General features: G+C 63.3%; 3 protein-coding genes across 4 annotated transcripts in view; 1 reads left to right on the top strand and 2 right to left on the bottom strand.

Moving 5' to 3' along the window:
* The window catches only part of AGRN (agrin), a 32,295-nt gene extending 21,108 nt beyond the window's left edge, over positions 1–11,187 (bottom strand). The window contains exons 1-2 of one of the 2 annotated variants that reach the window (XM_021095177.1): positions 10,838–11,187; positions 8,445–8,706 (exon numbers count right to left, since the gene is read on the bottom strand). In XM_021095177.1, the coding sequence (XP_020950836.1) occupies positions 8,445–8,706; positions 10,838–11,050 (475 nt within the window). In that variant the 5' untranslated portion in view covers positions 11,051–11,187. The remainder of the gene's footprint in view (positions 1–8,444; positions 8,707–10,837) is intronic. The other variant, XM_021095178.1, reaches the window with a different exon arrangement.
* Positions 11,049–13,061, top strand: LOC110261384 (translation initiation factor IF-2-like). Its single transcript, XM_021097585.1, has 2 exons — positions 11,049–11,357; positions 12,073–13,061. Exons 1-2 carry the CDS (start codon positions 11,049–11,051, stop codon positions 12,439–12,441), a joined length of 678 nt encoding a protein of 225 aa, XP_020953244.1. The 3' UTR covers positions 12,442–13,061.
* Positions 12,993–14,003, bottom strand: ISG15 (ISG15 ubiquitin-like modifier). The gene is made up of 2 exons (NM_001128469.2): positions 13,925–14,003; positions 12,993–13,522 (listed from the first exon to the last, which is right to left on the bottom strand). The coding sequence occupies exons 1-2, from the start codon at positions 13,925–13,927 to the stop codon at positions 13,022–13,024; spliced, it is 504 nt and encodes a 167-aa protein (NP_001121941.2). The 5' UTR covers positions 13,928–14,003; the 3' UTR covers positions 12,993–13,021.

Genomic DNA, 14,611 nt, shown 5'->3' with positions numbered 1-14,611 from the left:
GGAGACTCTGGCCCCTGGCTGGCTTCACTCCCTCCACAAGGGAGCCTCCCACTCCTCACCTCACCTTGGCACTGCCCACCCCACACTGAGAGTGGTGGCTCCCAGGGCACCGCCCAGAACTGGGAGCACCCAGGGCAGGGTCTGACTTTTTATCTTCTCAGGGCAGGGCTTGGCCCAGAGCCCAGGACTTGGGGTGTGGTGAGCCCAGGCAGTGACACATTTCTCATTTTACTTCTCAATGCAGTCCTCCAGACTGCAGGACGAATCCCTTGGCTTCAGGAAGTGCCCAAAGACAGGGGTTAAACTGATGTGCCCACTGGACACACGTTTGCACATGAGCCCTGTTTGCTGCTGCCACTGCAGCTGTGGGACCTCATGGGTGGGCTCTGTAGGAGGAGGGCGAGGCAAAGGAATCAGAGTGTGGGAGGTCTAAGCCCAGGCATCTTGGCCGCGGTGGCCTCCCCCAGGCAGAGACCCTGGGATCTGCCAGCAAATGGGCTGGCCTTGGATGCTCACGTGGTGGTAGGGGGCTCAGGGCCTATCAGGCCTGGCCTGGGGAAAGGGGAACCAGCAGGCAGCCTGGTCCCTCCCACCCGAGTCTGAGTCTGAGCCCCCACAGGGGTTGGATGCCTTCAGAGAGACAAAGGACCATTGAGGCCCCAGACCCAGCCAGGGAGGGGAGCTCAGGCTCCCCAGGCTATTTTGGGATCATTCAGCCCTAACCAGCCCAAGCTGGCGCATGCCCCAGGAACAGAGAGTGCGCAGAGCTAGGAAGGAGCCCAGCTCCGGGCGCACGCAGAGTAACATGCTACCGCTCACATGTGTTTACACACGCTCCATGTTCCCAGCTCACACAGGATCTTGCACACTCCCCCACGTGCACACATGCTGGGCATCGCCTTCACACCTTAATGCAGGGCAGAGCTTGTCCCTTCCCACACAGCACACACTGGATGTGCCCCAGGTACTCCCCTGGCCCTGAGAAAGTGGGGAATGGAATCTAGAGAGGCTGGGAAGTCCTACCTACTGGCCACCTGCTGACCCCTTTCTTACAGAGATGACCCTCATTCACGAGGGGCTGAGATGTCACCGACCCCACCCCCCGCCCGCCCCCACCACCGCCCCGGTCAGCGAGCACACACGGGATCTCCGGGGTATCCTGCTTGGGTGTGAAGTGCATCGAGCAGCTGAGTGCTGGCTGCCAGGCGGCCCCACAGTCACAGATGTCTGGCTGCCCCTGCGGGAGTGGAGGGGCAGGGGGGCCCCCTCCCCCCGTCCTGGCCTCCTGGTATCCGTCTCAGACGACGGCCTTCCCCTCCCGCTCGGCCTCAGCAGACAATGAGCGTTTCACAAGCGGGACGTTGCTGCTGGACCCCGGCCAGCCTCCGGGAAGGAGGTGGAGTCCAGCCCAGGCCACAATCATTGATCGCTGCCTCAGGTGAGGCTGGTAGGCGCCCATGTTTGAGTCGGCCGGCTCTGTGCCCCGCCGCCAGGCACCGGGCCGGGCCCACACTTTTGCCGGTTGGCCCCCGCTGCTGGGCAGAGGGATTCAGCGAGAGCTTGGGGAACAGGCTCAGCAGGGCTGGCTCATAGGGCAGCCCCCGCTGGCAGCTAGAAGGGCAGCTGCAGGCCACTGAGCGCCCGCGCTCCTCTGCGCTTACTCAGCACTCCTCCATCTGCGCCCTGCCTCCAGCTGGTCTGAGCTCCTCCGTGGGCGGGCCGAGTGCAGGAGGTGTGTGCCCCTCAGGTAAACTCTCTGCCCTCAGGGAGGCTAGCCAGTGGCAGAGGGTGCCCTGGATTGGCGGGCCTGATATCTGTACAGAGACCGAATGATGGAGCGAGGGGTTGGCAACTCCAGACGGAGGCCACTACAAAGGTCCCAGTGAGAACAGACTCTGAGGATGCAGGAGTCCTGGAGGAGCCTGCCAGGTGGGACCGAGGGCAACCAGGGCTATGGGAAGATCCTCAGGCCCCGGCAGCTCAGCTCAGGGCCTGGACACCTGCCAAGACATAGGCTGCAGCCACCAAGAGGTGCCAGCCAAACAGAGGAGGGGACAGCAGGCACCTGGGGATGGGGTGGAGCTGACCCCTGCTCTCTGTCCCTCCCTTCCAGGACAGCTCCTCCTAATGCACCTCGGCATAACCCTGCCCACCTGCAGGAGGAAAGAGAAAGCTGGGGGAACCGGGGTGGCACCCAGGTGTGGTCAGTGCCTGGTGAGTCAGGAGACCCTCCTGAGTCCGGCACAAAGGTCCACACTGGGGGGCAGTGCCTCCAGAGGTGCTGACCTGCGTGTCAGGATGAAGGGACACCTCCTCGAAGCAGGACAGGCAGGAACAAAGGGGTAGAGAGACTAGAGAGGGCCACTAAGACCTGAGCAGATGCAGGACAGAGAGAGGTTAGGGAAGCAGCCCCTGGGGGAGAGCAAATGGGATGAGCAGCAAAGGTGGGAGGGCTGGCTCAGGGGAGGGTCCCACTCCCCCAGCCAGTGGGTTGTGGCCTGGACTCCAGGTTGCCGGCCCTCTCTCATGTACCACTCCAACCCCTCACCCAAGACAAAGGGACGACCTGCTGCTCCCTGCACCCTCGAACCCTGTTGTCCTGTCTTTCCCGTCCAGAATGTCCTTCTCCCTCTGCCTTCACTCCTCCACACACAGCTCACACCTGGCCTCCTTGGGATGCCCATCCGGAACCTCAAAGGGCCCTGTGCAGGTGACAGCAGCAGCCCCTTCCAGCGGCCCTGTGAGGATGTGCTGCTGGGCCGTGAGTGACTGCATTGATGAAGGAGCCAATAGGTGGAGTAATAAGTGGCCCTGATGAGCCTCACGGCCTCCCTGTCCAGGAAGGCAAGTGGCGCACATCCCCTCCCCACTGATGGGTCAGGGCCAGGCTACAATCTGCCTGGATGTTTGGGCTCTTATTTCTCCCCAAGGTGCTGGACCCACATCTGTGGGCAGAGGGACAGGTGTCTGCTTCTCCCAGGGCCAGCGCGGGGTGTCCCAGCGGACGCTGCTGGGGGCAGAGGCAAGGCAAGCGCAGACCAGCGGCAGACCTGCCTCTCCTGACTTGCCCTGCCTGGCTCCTTGTGTCAGACTCAGGGTCCGGTAGGCACTTGAGGGGACAAGGAGCCCAGGTGGCCCCTGCTACAGCCCTTCCATCTCCGGCTTTGAGAAACCCCGAGGCAGAGACTACAGGGCGAGGTGCCCAGACCTCTGCCAGGTATGGGTGGTGGGAGGGGGGCACCGCTGGACACTGGGGAGATGGGACCCACGTGAGGGCAGAGGGCTGGAGCCCTGTAAGGTTGCGCATGACCAGCCTGTTGGCAGAGCACCTAGAGAGTCCCCGCCCCAGGCTGAGCCCTGGGATATAAGGGTGGCAGGAAGCACAGGTCACCAGCTGGGGTTTCAGCCAGAATGGTGTGCAGACTAGTACACCTGAGGTTGCAGGCACGTGTGCATACATGCCTACAAACCTGCACACGTGCAGGCCACACAGCTGCAAACAGCTGGCTGCCCATGGGACACAGAGCTCCCCCCTCCCACGTCTCCACCACAGGGGGAGGGGAGCTGGGAGGGGCGTCTTCCCTTCCCAGGTCCAGCTGTAAGCAGCCCCTGGCAGGGGGCCTTCCTCAGGAAGTTCTCAGGGTCTGCTCTGGGGGGAGAGGCCCCTTCAAGGGGAGCTTTCCTCCCAACTGGAAGCCTTACCAGGGGCCTAGGTCACTCCCTCCCCAGCTCTGAGCCACAGCCCGGGACTGGGACAGGTCCCTTGGAGCCCCAGTGTAGCCCATGGGGGCACAGCACCCTCCTCAGATGACCTGTGTCACTGTCATCAGGTAACTGCCACTAGGGCGCTGTCTCATTTCTGAGATTCCTTTTTCTCTCTGGTGAGAGGTGGGCACCTCCAGGGACCCTGGGGTGTCAAGTGCTACTGGGGCTACTTCAGTAATTGTGCCTGCAGCTGCCAGCCCAGCCAGCCCAACCTGCGCGGAGAAGCCCCAGTTCCCCATCCCAACGGCCGGGAGGAGCTCCTTGGGCTGGCACAGCAGGACAAGAAAGGGAGCCCATTTCCCACGGACCCCCAGACCTCTAGGCAAGGGAGAGCTCGTGGGGGAGGGAGGGCAACCGGGTCCCACAGGTGAAGGCAAAGGACCGGGGTGGCGCGGCAGGGGCAGGAGAGAGGCCAGTTTTGGCAGCTGTTTTCCACTCTCCTGTGGGGGTGGCAGAGGGAGCAGGCTTTGCTCTCAGGGGTTGAGGGGGTTAACCCTTCAGGGAGGAAGCAGGGCAGCCTGGACTGCAGCGGGGGGCTGGTGAGAATGACCACTGGCTAGATCCAGAACCCTGAGTCTGGGGCCACTCCCTCCTCTGCACTCCCCCCTCCTCAGCCTGTCACGGTTCGTGGGCAGGGGGCTGTAGCCTCAGACCCAGACCAGCCGTTTCCTCCGCTGCGCCTGGGTGCTGGGTGCTGGGTGCCAGCACACACAGAGACTGCTGCGAGGGACAGCAGAGATGGAGGAAAAGGGAGGAAAGTTTCCAGAGAGCCTTTTTTCCCATTTCCAACCTGCAGGGGAGGATGGAGGTGGGGCTGTTCTCCCGGTAGGACCAGAGAGATGGGGTGGGGTCTGGAAAAAGCCAAGAGCTGTTTCCACCAGCTCAGTTCTGCCCTAAAGGAGCACTGCCTGGCCGAGCGACAGGACCCAAAACCCTTTGGTTTCAGGAGCAAAGCCCACTCCCACGCGCCCCCATCCCTAGGGGACTGCGTGGTGACGGTTGCCTGCACGGGTGGGCCCGAGTCCACTCCCCGAAGCCTTCCTACAGGAGAGCCCCAGGTGGGGAGAAGAGGGCACAGCGGGGTGGGGGTGGGGGTGGGGTCCGGGCAGATGCCCTGCCCCCCGCTGCTGGAGGGAAGGAAGAAGGCGCTGACGCCAACCTCCAGCCTGGGCCTGCCCCCTCCAGGCCGACCTGCCTGGGGGAGGGGCCAGGGAGGGCCCTGGGCGGGTCTGAAGCGAGAACCTACAGCCTAGAGGAGGGAAACCCGGACAGGAAGAAGCCACCTCCCGCCTCAGCAGGGAGGAATGTGAATGGGGGGGGTACGGCGGGCTCAGCGGAACTGGGGGTGCAGAAGCTAAGTGCCAGACAGCAGAGGGAGCCAATCCCAGTCCCGAGGGAGCCGCCCGGAAACCTCCCCCTGGACTTCCACCTGCCCCTGCTCGGCTCTGGGGAGGGTCAGTCCCTGTGGGGGTGGGGGCGTACCGGCCGTCCACACCTGCTTGCACCAAGGCCAAGGCCGGTGGCGGGGGACCCGGGGCCTCTCCAGCGTGAGCTATAGGACTGCCCTCCAGAAGGCCCTAGACGACTGGCCTGGCAGGAGGAAGGGTGGGGGCCGGCCAGGCTAGGCCAAGTGTGGGCACCAGGACCCCTATTTCAGGGCTGGGCCGGGCTGCGCTGGACCAGCGCCAGCCTCACTCTGACCCTGTCCCTGTGCCAGGCCCAGAGAGGGCAGACAACACTTCCTTTCTCTGCTCCTGGCTCCTGGTGGGGGGAAGGGCCCCAGGCCTGCACCCCTCTCTCCAAGGGGCTTCAGGGGAGGCCCCAGGACCAGTCCTCATGAGGTGGGGGAGGGGAGGGCCGTGCCCAGACCAGGGCATAGTAACCGTAAGGCTGGAGGAGATGCCCGCTCAGCTGCCAGCCTGGGCAGGCTCGTGGTGTGTGGGCGGCTGGCACTGGAGGAGCCCAGGCTGCTTCCCTGACAAAGCAGGGGCGAGGGTCTCCTCTGGCAAGAGGCTGCTTCAGAGACCGTCTCCCTCGCCCACAGGTGGCGCAGAGGGAGGGACACATACCTGTCTCAGTTATGCTCGGAATGTGGCTCCTCGGGCGGGAGGACAGGGAGGAGGAGCTCCCAGGGGCCTGCAGGCCCTGGGGGAGACACTGAAGAAAGCCATCTGCATAGAGCAGGTGACCAGGTGTGCCACCCAGCAGCAGGTGCCCCTTCAGGAGAGCCCAGGTGGGGATGAAGTGGAGGCATCCAGGGAGGTGGACCTGGGAGGATGTGCCCCCTGACCTTGGCTGCTGTGGGCCTTTTGGGGGTTGGGGGAGGTGTCATAGAGGCAGGGGTCTTGGGGTGGTCTTGGGGCAACCTGCACAGATTGGTGGCTGTCCAGCCTTCCCTCTGGGCCCTGTGGGGCGGGGGCAGCTCTGAGGCCCCAAGGAGCAGAATGGGATCAGAGTCAGACAGGGAGAAGTCATCGTAGCTCAAGCCCTGCCCATCTGTCCCCCTTGCCAGGGTGAGGCCTTGGCTCCCTGGAGAGTCTGGGGTGGGATCCAAGGTCCTTATCTCCTACAGAAAAGGAGGCGGTCCTCCTCCCACCCCCACCCTGCTGAGGGAGGTGGGGATAGGGCTGTTCCCTTCCCCAAGCCTGGCCCTAGCTAGAGGGGACCTTGTTCCTCAGGCCTCGGAGAGCCTCAAGGGGGAGGCGCCCCCATCTAACCCAGGGCCCTGGGAGGCATCCACCCTGTCCCCAGAGCCCAGCCCTCCCAGCCCCCTGACCCCCAGCTGGGCCGTGGTTTGCTTCCAAAGAAGAGATGCATGTGTCCGGGCTCCGAACTTCCAGGGCTCTCCAGCAGCTTCCAGTGGACCCAAGCTGCTCATTCTGGGCCCCTCTGCTCCCTGGGGGCTTCCCCTCCACCCTGGCCCTACTGCAAGGCCCCAAGCCACAGTCAAGGCTACTTCTTTTCCTTCCTCTTCATGAACCCCCTTCCCCAAGACCCTCCACCTGGCAGGCCCACCCAGAAGAGTCTGGTGGCTTCAGCCTCTCCTGGGTGCTCACCCCATTGCTACAAACTGTGGGTCCCAGCCCAGCTGGAGCTAGGGTCCTAGACTGGTCACTACCCTGGGCAGCCCCTAAACACTAGGTGGCATCTCCCTCAGTCCTGGGTGGGGGCTCTCCCTGTGGGTCCTCCTCTCTGGCTGGCCCTCTGCCTGATCCAACATCCAGAGCCAGGGCCTGGCGTGGGCCGAGCAGGGTCTGGCAAGATGGCAAACCTTGTTCTGTCTGGGGCTGCCCTCCCGCCACATGCCCTCTGACCCCTCAAAAGGTCTCAGTTACTGACTCACGGACCCTCCGGCTGGACCCGCCCAGCTGTAGAGTAGATGACTTGCCTTCTCGATCTTGCAGAAACAGGGGATGTCTTGCGTCCTAACACCTCTTTTCCAGCCTCTCCTTAGCCTTCAACTCATCCCCCAACTGGGCATCACTGCCCCACGACCTGCCCCATCTCTGGGGCATCCTCCCACCTCTTCCTAGACCGCAAGCTTCTGGACCAGGGCCAGGGTCTCCAGCCCTCACCTGGTGAGAGGGTCATGCCAGGACACTGCAGCTAAGCCACTGCTGGCTGTGTATGATGTCATGGCCTGGGACTCTGGACACAGCCCCAGGAGCAACCGACCAAAGGCTGAGCAATATGCTGCAGGCTCCCCTTCAGCTGCTGACCTGCCCCCCACCCAGTCCGACCCTGGCCAGGTAAGTCCACTGTCCAGGACCCCACAAAAACCAAGCCAGCATCCCAGCTGTAAGTTGGGTAGAAGATGGAACTCCCTGCTGGCCGAAGAGCAAATGAGAGGGACAGGGTCACCTCCCAGGACAGGAAGTCAGGGACCCTTCCCACCACCCTGGGAGGAAGCCTTCTCTCTGCCCCACCCCCCACCCCCCAGACATCCCTTCCCAGGCAGCCATGAGGGGACAGACAGGATGTGGGGGCGACGGCAGTTCCTGCGTCCTCCCTGCTGCATTCCCCAGCCGAGGAGCTCGGCCCCCAGCTGGGATTCTCTTGGGGCGAGGGGGCTGGGTGAGCCCTGGTCATGTGGTTCCCGCGTACCTCTCAGACGCTGGGGTGGGGGAAGGGCGTGCTTGGGCCATTTGAAATAGGGGGACGGGTTCTTCATCTCTATGAGGGGATCCCACAGCCACTCACGCTGCTAGAAGCATCCCACTCCACATAATTGCCCCTTCGGGTGGGGTAGTACTCCCGCCCCTGGGGGCCCCCGCACATCCTCATGTCCCACCCCAAGGGGTTTGCTCAACATCTGGGCCCCGTCTAGACAGATGTTTGGGATTCTGCAGAACACAAACAACTGGTGTTCATTCACCTGGTCTCCGTCTCTCGCCCAGAAAAGGGGACTCCAGGAGGGGGTGTGCCGAGCTGGGAAGCGGGGGAAGAAAAGGAGGCTTGTCCCTTTGCAGGGCTCGGATTGTTTGGCTCCAAGATGCAAGAGGGTGGCATCTCAGGGGAAGTCCTGCTTCTGTCAGAGACTGGACCTGAGACAGCCAGGAAGCCAGGGGGCCAGGACACGGCAAGGAGGTGGGACCACAAGACACCATGTGCTCTAGCCTACGACAGCGGGTCCCTTGCACACCTCAGTCCCCCGCTGCCCCGCGCTAGCCCTCACAGACCTTCTACACAGTGCTCCACCTCCTCCAGGTTCCGCAGGGTGATGCGCATGAGGCTGGAGTTGAGCATCAGCTCGTTCTTGTGGGCCGGCCACAGGTACGGTGGTGCAGGGTTCACAAAGAAGATCCTGGTGTCCCCAGTGGACACCTGGTTGTCACAGATGAGCGGGTCTCCGAAGCCACCAATCACCACCTTGTTGCCTCCATCCAGCAGGCTCTCCTGAGTCACTATATCTTTGCCCTTCAAGTACCGCCAGACCCGCACCTGGAGTGGACATGGGGGGTGGGGGGCACAGGTGTCAGTGATCCTCCTCCCACAGGGGAAAAGAAAGGGGGCCACAGAGGCAAAGAGCAAGCTGGCCCTTGGGCTTTTTCCTTTCTTCCCACCTCATGTGCTCAGGCCAGATGTCCATAGCAGACCGGAACCCTGGGCAGAGGTGTGAAGGTCTTTGGGTCAGCCCCCCAGGAGGAAGCTTCAGGGATGGATGCGGCCGCCCGTGTGTGTCACACACTCAGACACATGGCCTGTAAACACATCTTCTCCCTCCAGAAGCAGCCCCCCCAACCCCCAGGTCTAAGGGACCGCAGTCACCTAGATTCCAATAATGTCCACCTCTGTTCAGGCTGGACATGGGAAGGGGACCCAGCTGGCCTGGGGTGCCTGTCTTCCCAACCTATGCTCCCAGTCGACCCACCCAGTCCTCTCGGCCCACCCCTGGGCAGAGCCGGGAGCCGCTAACATGACTGTGGTTTTCAGGGTGAGGGGCTCTGAGCTCAGAGCTCTGGGCTGGCTTGGGTCCCTACAGCCCTGTGGGTGGGCTAAGACAACCTCCCCGCCCCCGCCCCAGCCTCTTTCAGTGAATGCGGTGCAGTCAGGGCAGCCTGTGAACCACAAATCAAGTTTGGGCAGCACAGGGCAGCCCCACCCTCCACACTCGGCTCTTGGAGCCCTGAGGGTACCCACTCTGACAAACCAGGCCCTGGGACGCGCCCACAGCCTAGTGAGGGTGGGGAGCAGGACCTACAGACAGAAGGGCTGCCCTAAAGGAATGGGTCTGCGGGGGCATGCACCCATGCATGCTGTCCATAAAAAGACCCCTCTTTCCTTAGGAGCACTGGGGGCCAGGACTTTTGGAATGGGCAATGAAGGACAATGGTGGCCTGTCCACCTGCCTGGCCCCAGCGGGGCGTCTCGGGTCTTCAGAATCCACAGGGACTCCCTCCACCCTTCGGTGGCCCAGGAGAGGCTGGGGAGGGGGTAGCTTTGGCTCACTCTCTCAGCCACCCCTAGACTTAACATAGGCTCTAGAAGGACGGTAACCAGCAGGGGAGGGCAGGGTGGCTTTCATCGCCTCCCCCAACTCCAGCCACACCCAGGAGCAGCGGGGAGGAAGTCGGGAAAATCCTGCAGGGACTTGGCAAAGTGCCCTGGCAGTGGTGGAGGGGAGGGGGCCCGGCGGGGGAGCCCAGCTATAGCCTGCACAGGCCAGTCTGAAAGAAGCTGCCACCCCTCCCCATCTCCATGGAGGAGGAATGGTCTGATTTTGGGGTGGGGAGGTGGTTTTAGGGGCTTGAGTGAGGCTGGGTCCCTTGAGTCCTCCCTAGGAACAGATGTAGGACAAAAAACCACCGTGTATATTCCAGGGGGCTCCCAGATCCAGCTGAAGGAGAGGTGAGGTAAGCCCCCCCACCCCCCCGCGGCCAGGGGCGATCCTGTTCTCCCAAAAGCGGAATGGGGCACCTGCCCCTTGGCCCCCTCCCTGGAGGCTCAGCAACGGCCCCGCCCACTTCTCTGCACACACCCCCACCCCCAGTCACTGCAGCATTTGCCCCACCAGGACCCTTGCGGCTGGGAGATTAGATGTGACCCCTCCTCTCTCTCCTGACCACCCCTTCTCGCCTCTGGGGAGGGGGCACAGCACTGACAACAGGCCAACCCCCCACTTCCAGCCCAAGCAGAAAGCGTTACCTCCCCACGTCCCTATTCTTTTTCTTGGGCTGGTGGGGAAGGGGGTGCGGCAGTCGTGCATTCTCCCTGGATGGAGGCGCACTTGTTTCCAATAAGGGCTTGGGCTTAGGGTGAAGGGGCAGACGGTGAAGGGGCCTCCGGAGCTCGGGCACCGCGAGGTGGGACTGCAGCGGCACCGCAAGAACTTTCCCAGACCTGGCGCCCCACCCGGGGGTCGGCTGTCGCCAAGGGAGCGGGAGCGAGCGCTGCGGAGCGTCTGGGGCTCGTTCCCACGGCCTGGGGCGGGGGGTCTCAGCGGGGCGGCCGGCTTCGCGAGGGGAGGGCCTCCGGAATAGGGGGCAGGGGTCGCGGGGGAGAGGCCCCCAACTCAGGCTTCCAGGAGAATGCGAAGGGGGCTCAGGATCCCAGGGGTCCCGCGGGGGCCCACCTTGCACGAGTACGTGTGCTGCACCGGGTCCACGTTGAGGATCTCCTCCACGGTGCCGGTGAGCACCACGTTCGCCTCCTCCTCCCGCCGCTCCAGCGCGCGCTCGGGGCACGTCCCGTCGGCGCTGGGCAGGGCGCGCGCGGCCACGACCAGGAGCAGCAGCAGCAGCAGCGGCTGCAGCGGGGCCGAGCCGGACGGCCGCAGGCTGGCCATGGCGCTGGCGGAGGACGGCGGAAGGCGGCCGGAGCGAGCGCACGGGCCGGACCGCGCCGCAGACGGGACTGGACTGGACGGGACGCAGCTCCTGGGAGGCGGCGGGAGCGCGGGCAGCGCGGGGGCGGGCCGGGGGCGGGCCCGGGGCAGCACCACCCCCTTCCCGCCCCCCCCGCCCCGTCTGCGCCCGCCCCCGGCCCTCCCGGCGCCCAGCGACCCGCGCCGGCTGCGAACAAAGCGCCGGGACAGCGGCGCCGGGTGGAGGCCGGGCTGCGGAAGGGAGGGGGCCGGTCTGCGTCGGGCCAAGGTGGGTGGTGGGACTGGCCGGGGCGAAGGTGGGCCGGGCGGGGCGGGGGCGGGGGCGGGCCGGAGGGTGATCTCCTTGCTGCGACGCACCCCCACGGACGCCCCTGCCCCGCCCGCGCGGACGTTCTCCACCCCCACTCCCCCGCCAGGAAATGCGGCTGAAATCGGGTTAATGCATAATCTGGAGGCGACGTGACGGGACTTCCAAGGGGCTCCAGGCTGCGCCGGGGCTGGGGCGGCGAGGACTCCCCGGCTGCGGGGAGGGGCTGCCAGATCCGGGGCCCCACCGCCTCTTGAGCCCTGCAGGGCAGTGCCCCGCCCCCAGCAGGAGGGACTGACTGGGGACCCCAGCCCCTCGTTGGAACTGGGGACGGAAGCTCGGCCGGCCCGGGACCCCCTTCCTGCTGGGACCAATGCGGGCCGGGGGCTGCAGCGATTGGTCACAGGGAGTAGAGGCCCGCCCACCTCCCCCTCCCGGTAAGCTCCGGCCCCTCTGCAGGGAGACGGGCTCCCTCTGCCGCCACGAGGCTGCAATCGCGTGTCAGCAGTGGACGGCCGGCCACGCCCCCTCGCCCGCTCCCGGAGCTCCGCTAGGTACCGAAGGTAAGCCGAGAAGGGTATATGCTGAGATCCAGACCCGCTAACTTAGAGCATGACCTAGATGAAGGTGGTGGGGGGCGGGGGGCGGGGAGAGGAGATCCCTTCTGTCTCTCTAGGACTGGGTCCGCCGCGCACACCCTCACGCAAGCCGGCCGTGGATCTCGGAGCCAGAGGCAACGGAGGATGAGCAGCGGAAGAGACCCCTCTGGAGGAGGACGCTACTCCGCCCAGACCCTGGTGGAGGGATTCAAAAGAGGAGGGTGGCGCTGAGGGTGTGTGCTCACACTAAGTTACGGTATGACACAGAGGTGGGGGTGGAGGTGCAGGAAGTGAGGCTGGAGCCAGGAGCACCCCCGCCGATGCACCCTCACCTGCATATCTACACATATATCTGTCACAGGCAGGTCTGCTCCCCCTCCCCCACTCAGCTGTGGACCCCCACAGACCAGGAAGGAGGCTTCTGGGTCTTCAGCCAAATGCCCTGAAGAGCCCGAAAGCAGAGGTCCTCAGAGCCATGCCCAGAGAGGTCCACGTCCTGTGCTCCTGCCTCCCCCATGTCCAGGGCTGACTCAGCCTGGCTCCTGTGGGGCTCACGGGGGAGGCTGGCTTCCCTCACAGCTCACCCAGACAGGCCACAGGGGCTCATGCCCCCACTGCTTCCAGGGGCACTCACCTGGCCAGGCCTTCTCCTCCCTGTGCTATCTGCTGACCCAGATGTGGGGCTGCAGAGCTGACCACGGCACAGCAGGAAGACAAGGATGGGCTCTAGCGGCTGTGCCTCTTTTTATTTCTCTAGAAGGTAATTTCCCAAAGATGTGGGGACACATCTTCGATTTCTCTGGTGTGTGTGGGGCACCATTTTGATCCCACAAGGCTTGTCCCTTAACTTGGCAACTCTAGTCTGGTGACCACCCAGCAACCTCTGGGTCCCCTCATCCCACTCCCTCCTCCATCTCACCTCCTGTCTCACCAAAATGGGTGCAGAATGGAGGACTGACACCGAGATGGTGCTGGCCAGAGAAGAATGGACGCTTTGTTACACTCAATTTTGCCACAGCTTTATTACTAGCACTCGGTGAGGTGCTCCCCTGGCCCTGTCCCGCCCCCCCGCAGGCGCAGATTCATATACACGGTGCACATAGGCTTGAGGTCATACTCCCCCAGCTGGTGCTCATCCTCCATGGGCTTCCCCTCGAAAGTCAGCCAGAACTGGTCAGCTTGCACGCCCTCCTGCTGACACACCTGCTGCTTGAGCTCAGCCACTGTCTGCGTCAGCCAGACCTCATAGGCGTTGCTGCGACCCTTGTCGTTCCTCACCAGGATGCTCAGTGGGTCTCTGAAGCTTTGCACCATCAACAGGACTGTGCTGCCTGGGCCCAGGCCCTGGTTGACCAGGGGCACCCCATCCTGAAGCACATTGCCGGCTGGGTGAGCCAGACGCTGCTGGAAGGCGGGCACACCGATCTCCCGGGCGATCTGCTGCTTCAGGTCCGATGCCATCATGCAGTCCCTCAAGGGCACCAGGATCTCCTTGCCTCCCAGCATCTTCACCTTCAGTTCCCTACCCTGTGGGCGTCACACAGGCTCAGAGACCCTGTCACCAGTCCCAGGGCCACCACATAGTGGGGCAAAAGCTCCTAGAGCCCAGGAGTGCTGCTCCCTCCTCCCTACCCTCCCCACCCTCCAGGAGGGGGACCCCGGGCACTGGAGAGGGCAAGGGGGCATTTCTAGAATGGCCACCACCCACAACCATCATGTCACCTCCCTTCACCAGCTAAGATGCCTCCCTGTGCCGACCCCAAGGGATCTCAGCCCTCTGAGGACACAGACCCTGACGTCAGGAGGAGCCCCATCCCTCCCCTCATGCTTAGGAACCTGGCGGGCCCTGAGCAGCTCTGTCTGCCTGGTACACATAGGTGTTCTGCCCCTGGGAGAGGCCACCTGCCCCACCTGTCAAACCCCCCTCACCATGGCCGTGGGCTTTGGCGACAGGTCCTCTGTGAGCTCTGCTTCGCTGCCTCTGTGCGCTCTGCGTCGCTGCCGCTCAGCTCGCCGCTGCTCTTCAGCCGTGGCGGCTCAGCCCTTTAAAAAGCCTGAGCAGCCGCGTCAGAGGGCGGAGTCCAGGAGCCAACCACCGCGGGAGCCGAAATCGAAATCGGCTTCAGTTTCGGTTTCCTTTTCCCAAGGCAGGCTCCGGAGTGCATGGCAGGAAAAAACAAATAGCAATGACAGGACATTGAGGAAGGGGGTACAGAGTCTCTCCAGCTGCCAGCCAGGCACACGACAGCATCCCCGCCTCCAGAGGTACGTGTTCAGAAACCCCCGGCACGCCCAGTGCCTCACATCCTTTTCACGATGCACAAATAGCATCATAATACCGAGAGCTAACAATTGGCAACTTTCACTTTCCATTTACCAGTTTGCAAAATTAGGAACCTTGGAAATCATTGCCGGGGTTAATTCAGAAATAGCAAAACATAGTGACAGTCCAACCAAGCCAGAGATAACAACCATTGGTTTATGACAATATTTATTCAGGTTTTTTATTCAGATTTTTTAAATGAAAGAGATGTGTCTTTTATTTTCCATGAAAATGAACTCACGAATACTATTGGCAAGGTAAAAAAACTATCTACAAAATGGGAGAAAATATTT

Source organism: Sus scrofa, chromosome 6 (genome assembly GCF_000003025.6).
Source record: "Sus scrofa isolate TJ Tabasco breed Duroc chromosome 6, Sscrofa11.1, whole genome shotgun sequence".
Lineage (NCBI taxonomy): Eukaryota > Metazoa > Chordata > Mammalia > Artiodactyla > Suidae > Sus > Sus scrofa.
Note: the sequence above shows the minus strand (reverse complement) of the source record. Positions and strands in the feature narration are given on the sequence as shown.

Excerpts from the sequence above, each read along its gene's own strand:
- LOC110261384 (XM_021097585.1), top strand. The coding sequence starts at position 11,049 with ATGGCGCTGGCGGAGGACGGCGGAAGGCGGCCGGAGCGAGCGCACGGG. Across the intron at positions 11,358-12,072 it reads CCGGTCTGCGTCGGGCCAAG|GACTGGGTCCGCCGCGCACA; the intron begins GTGGGTGGTGGG and ends CTGTCTCTCTAG.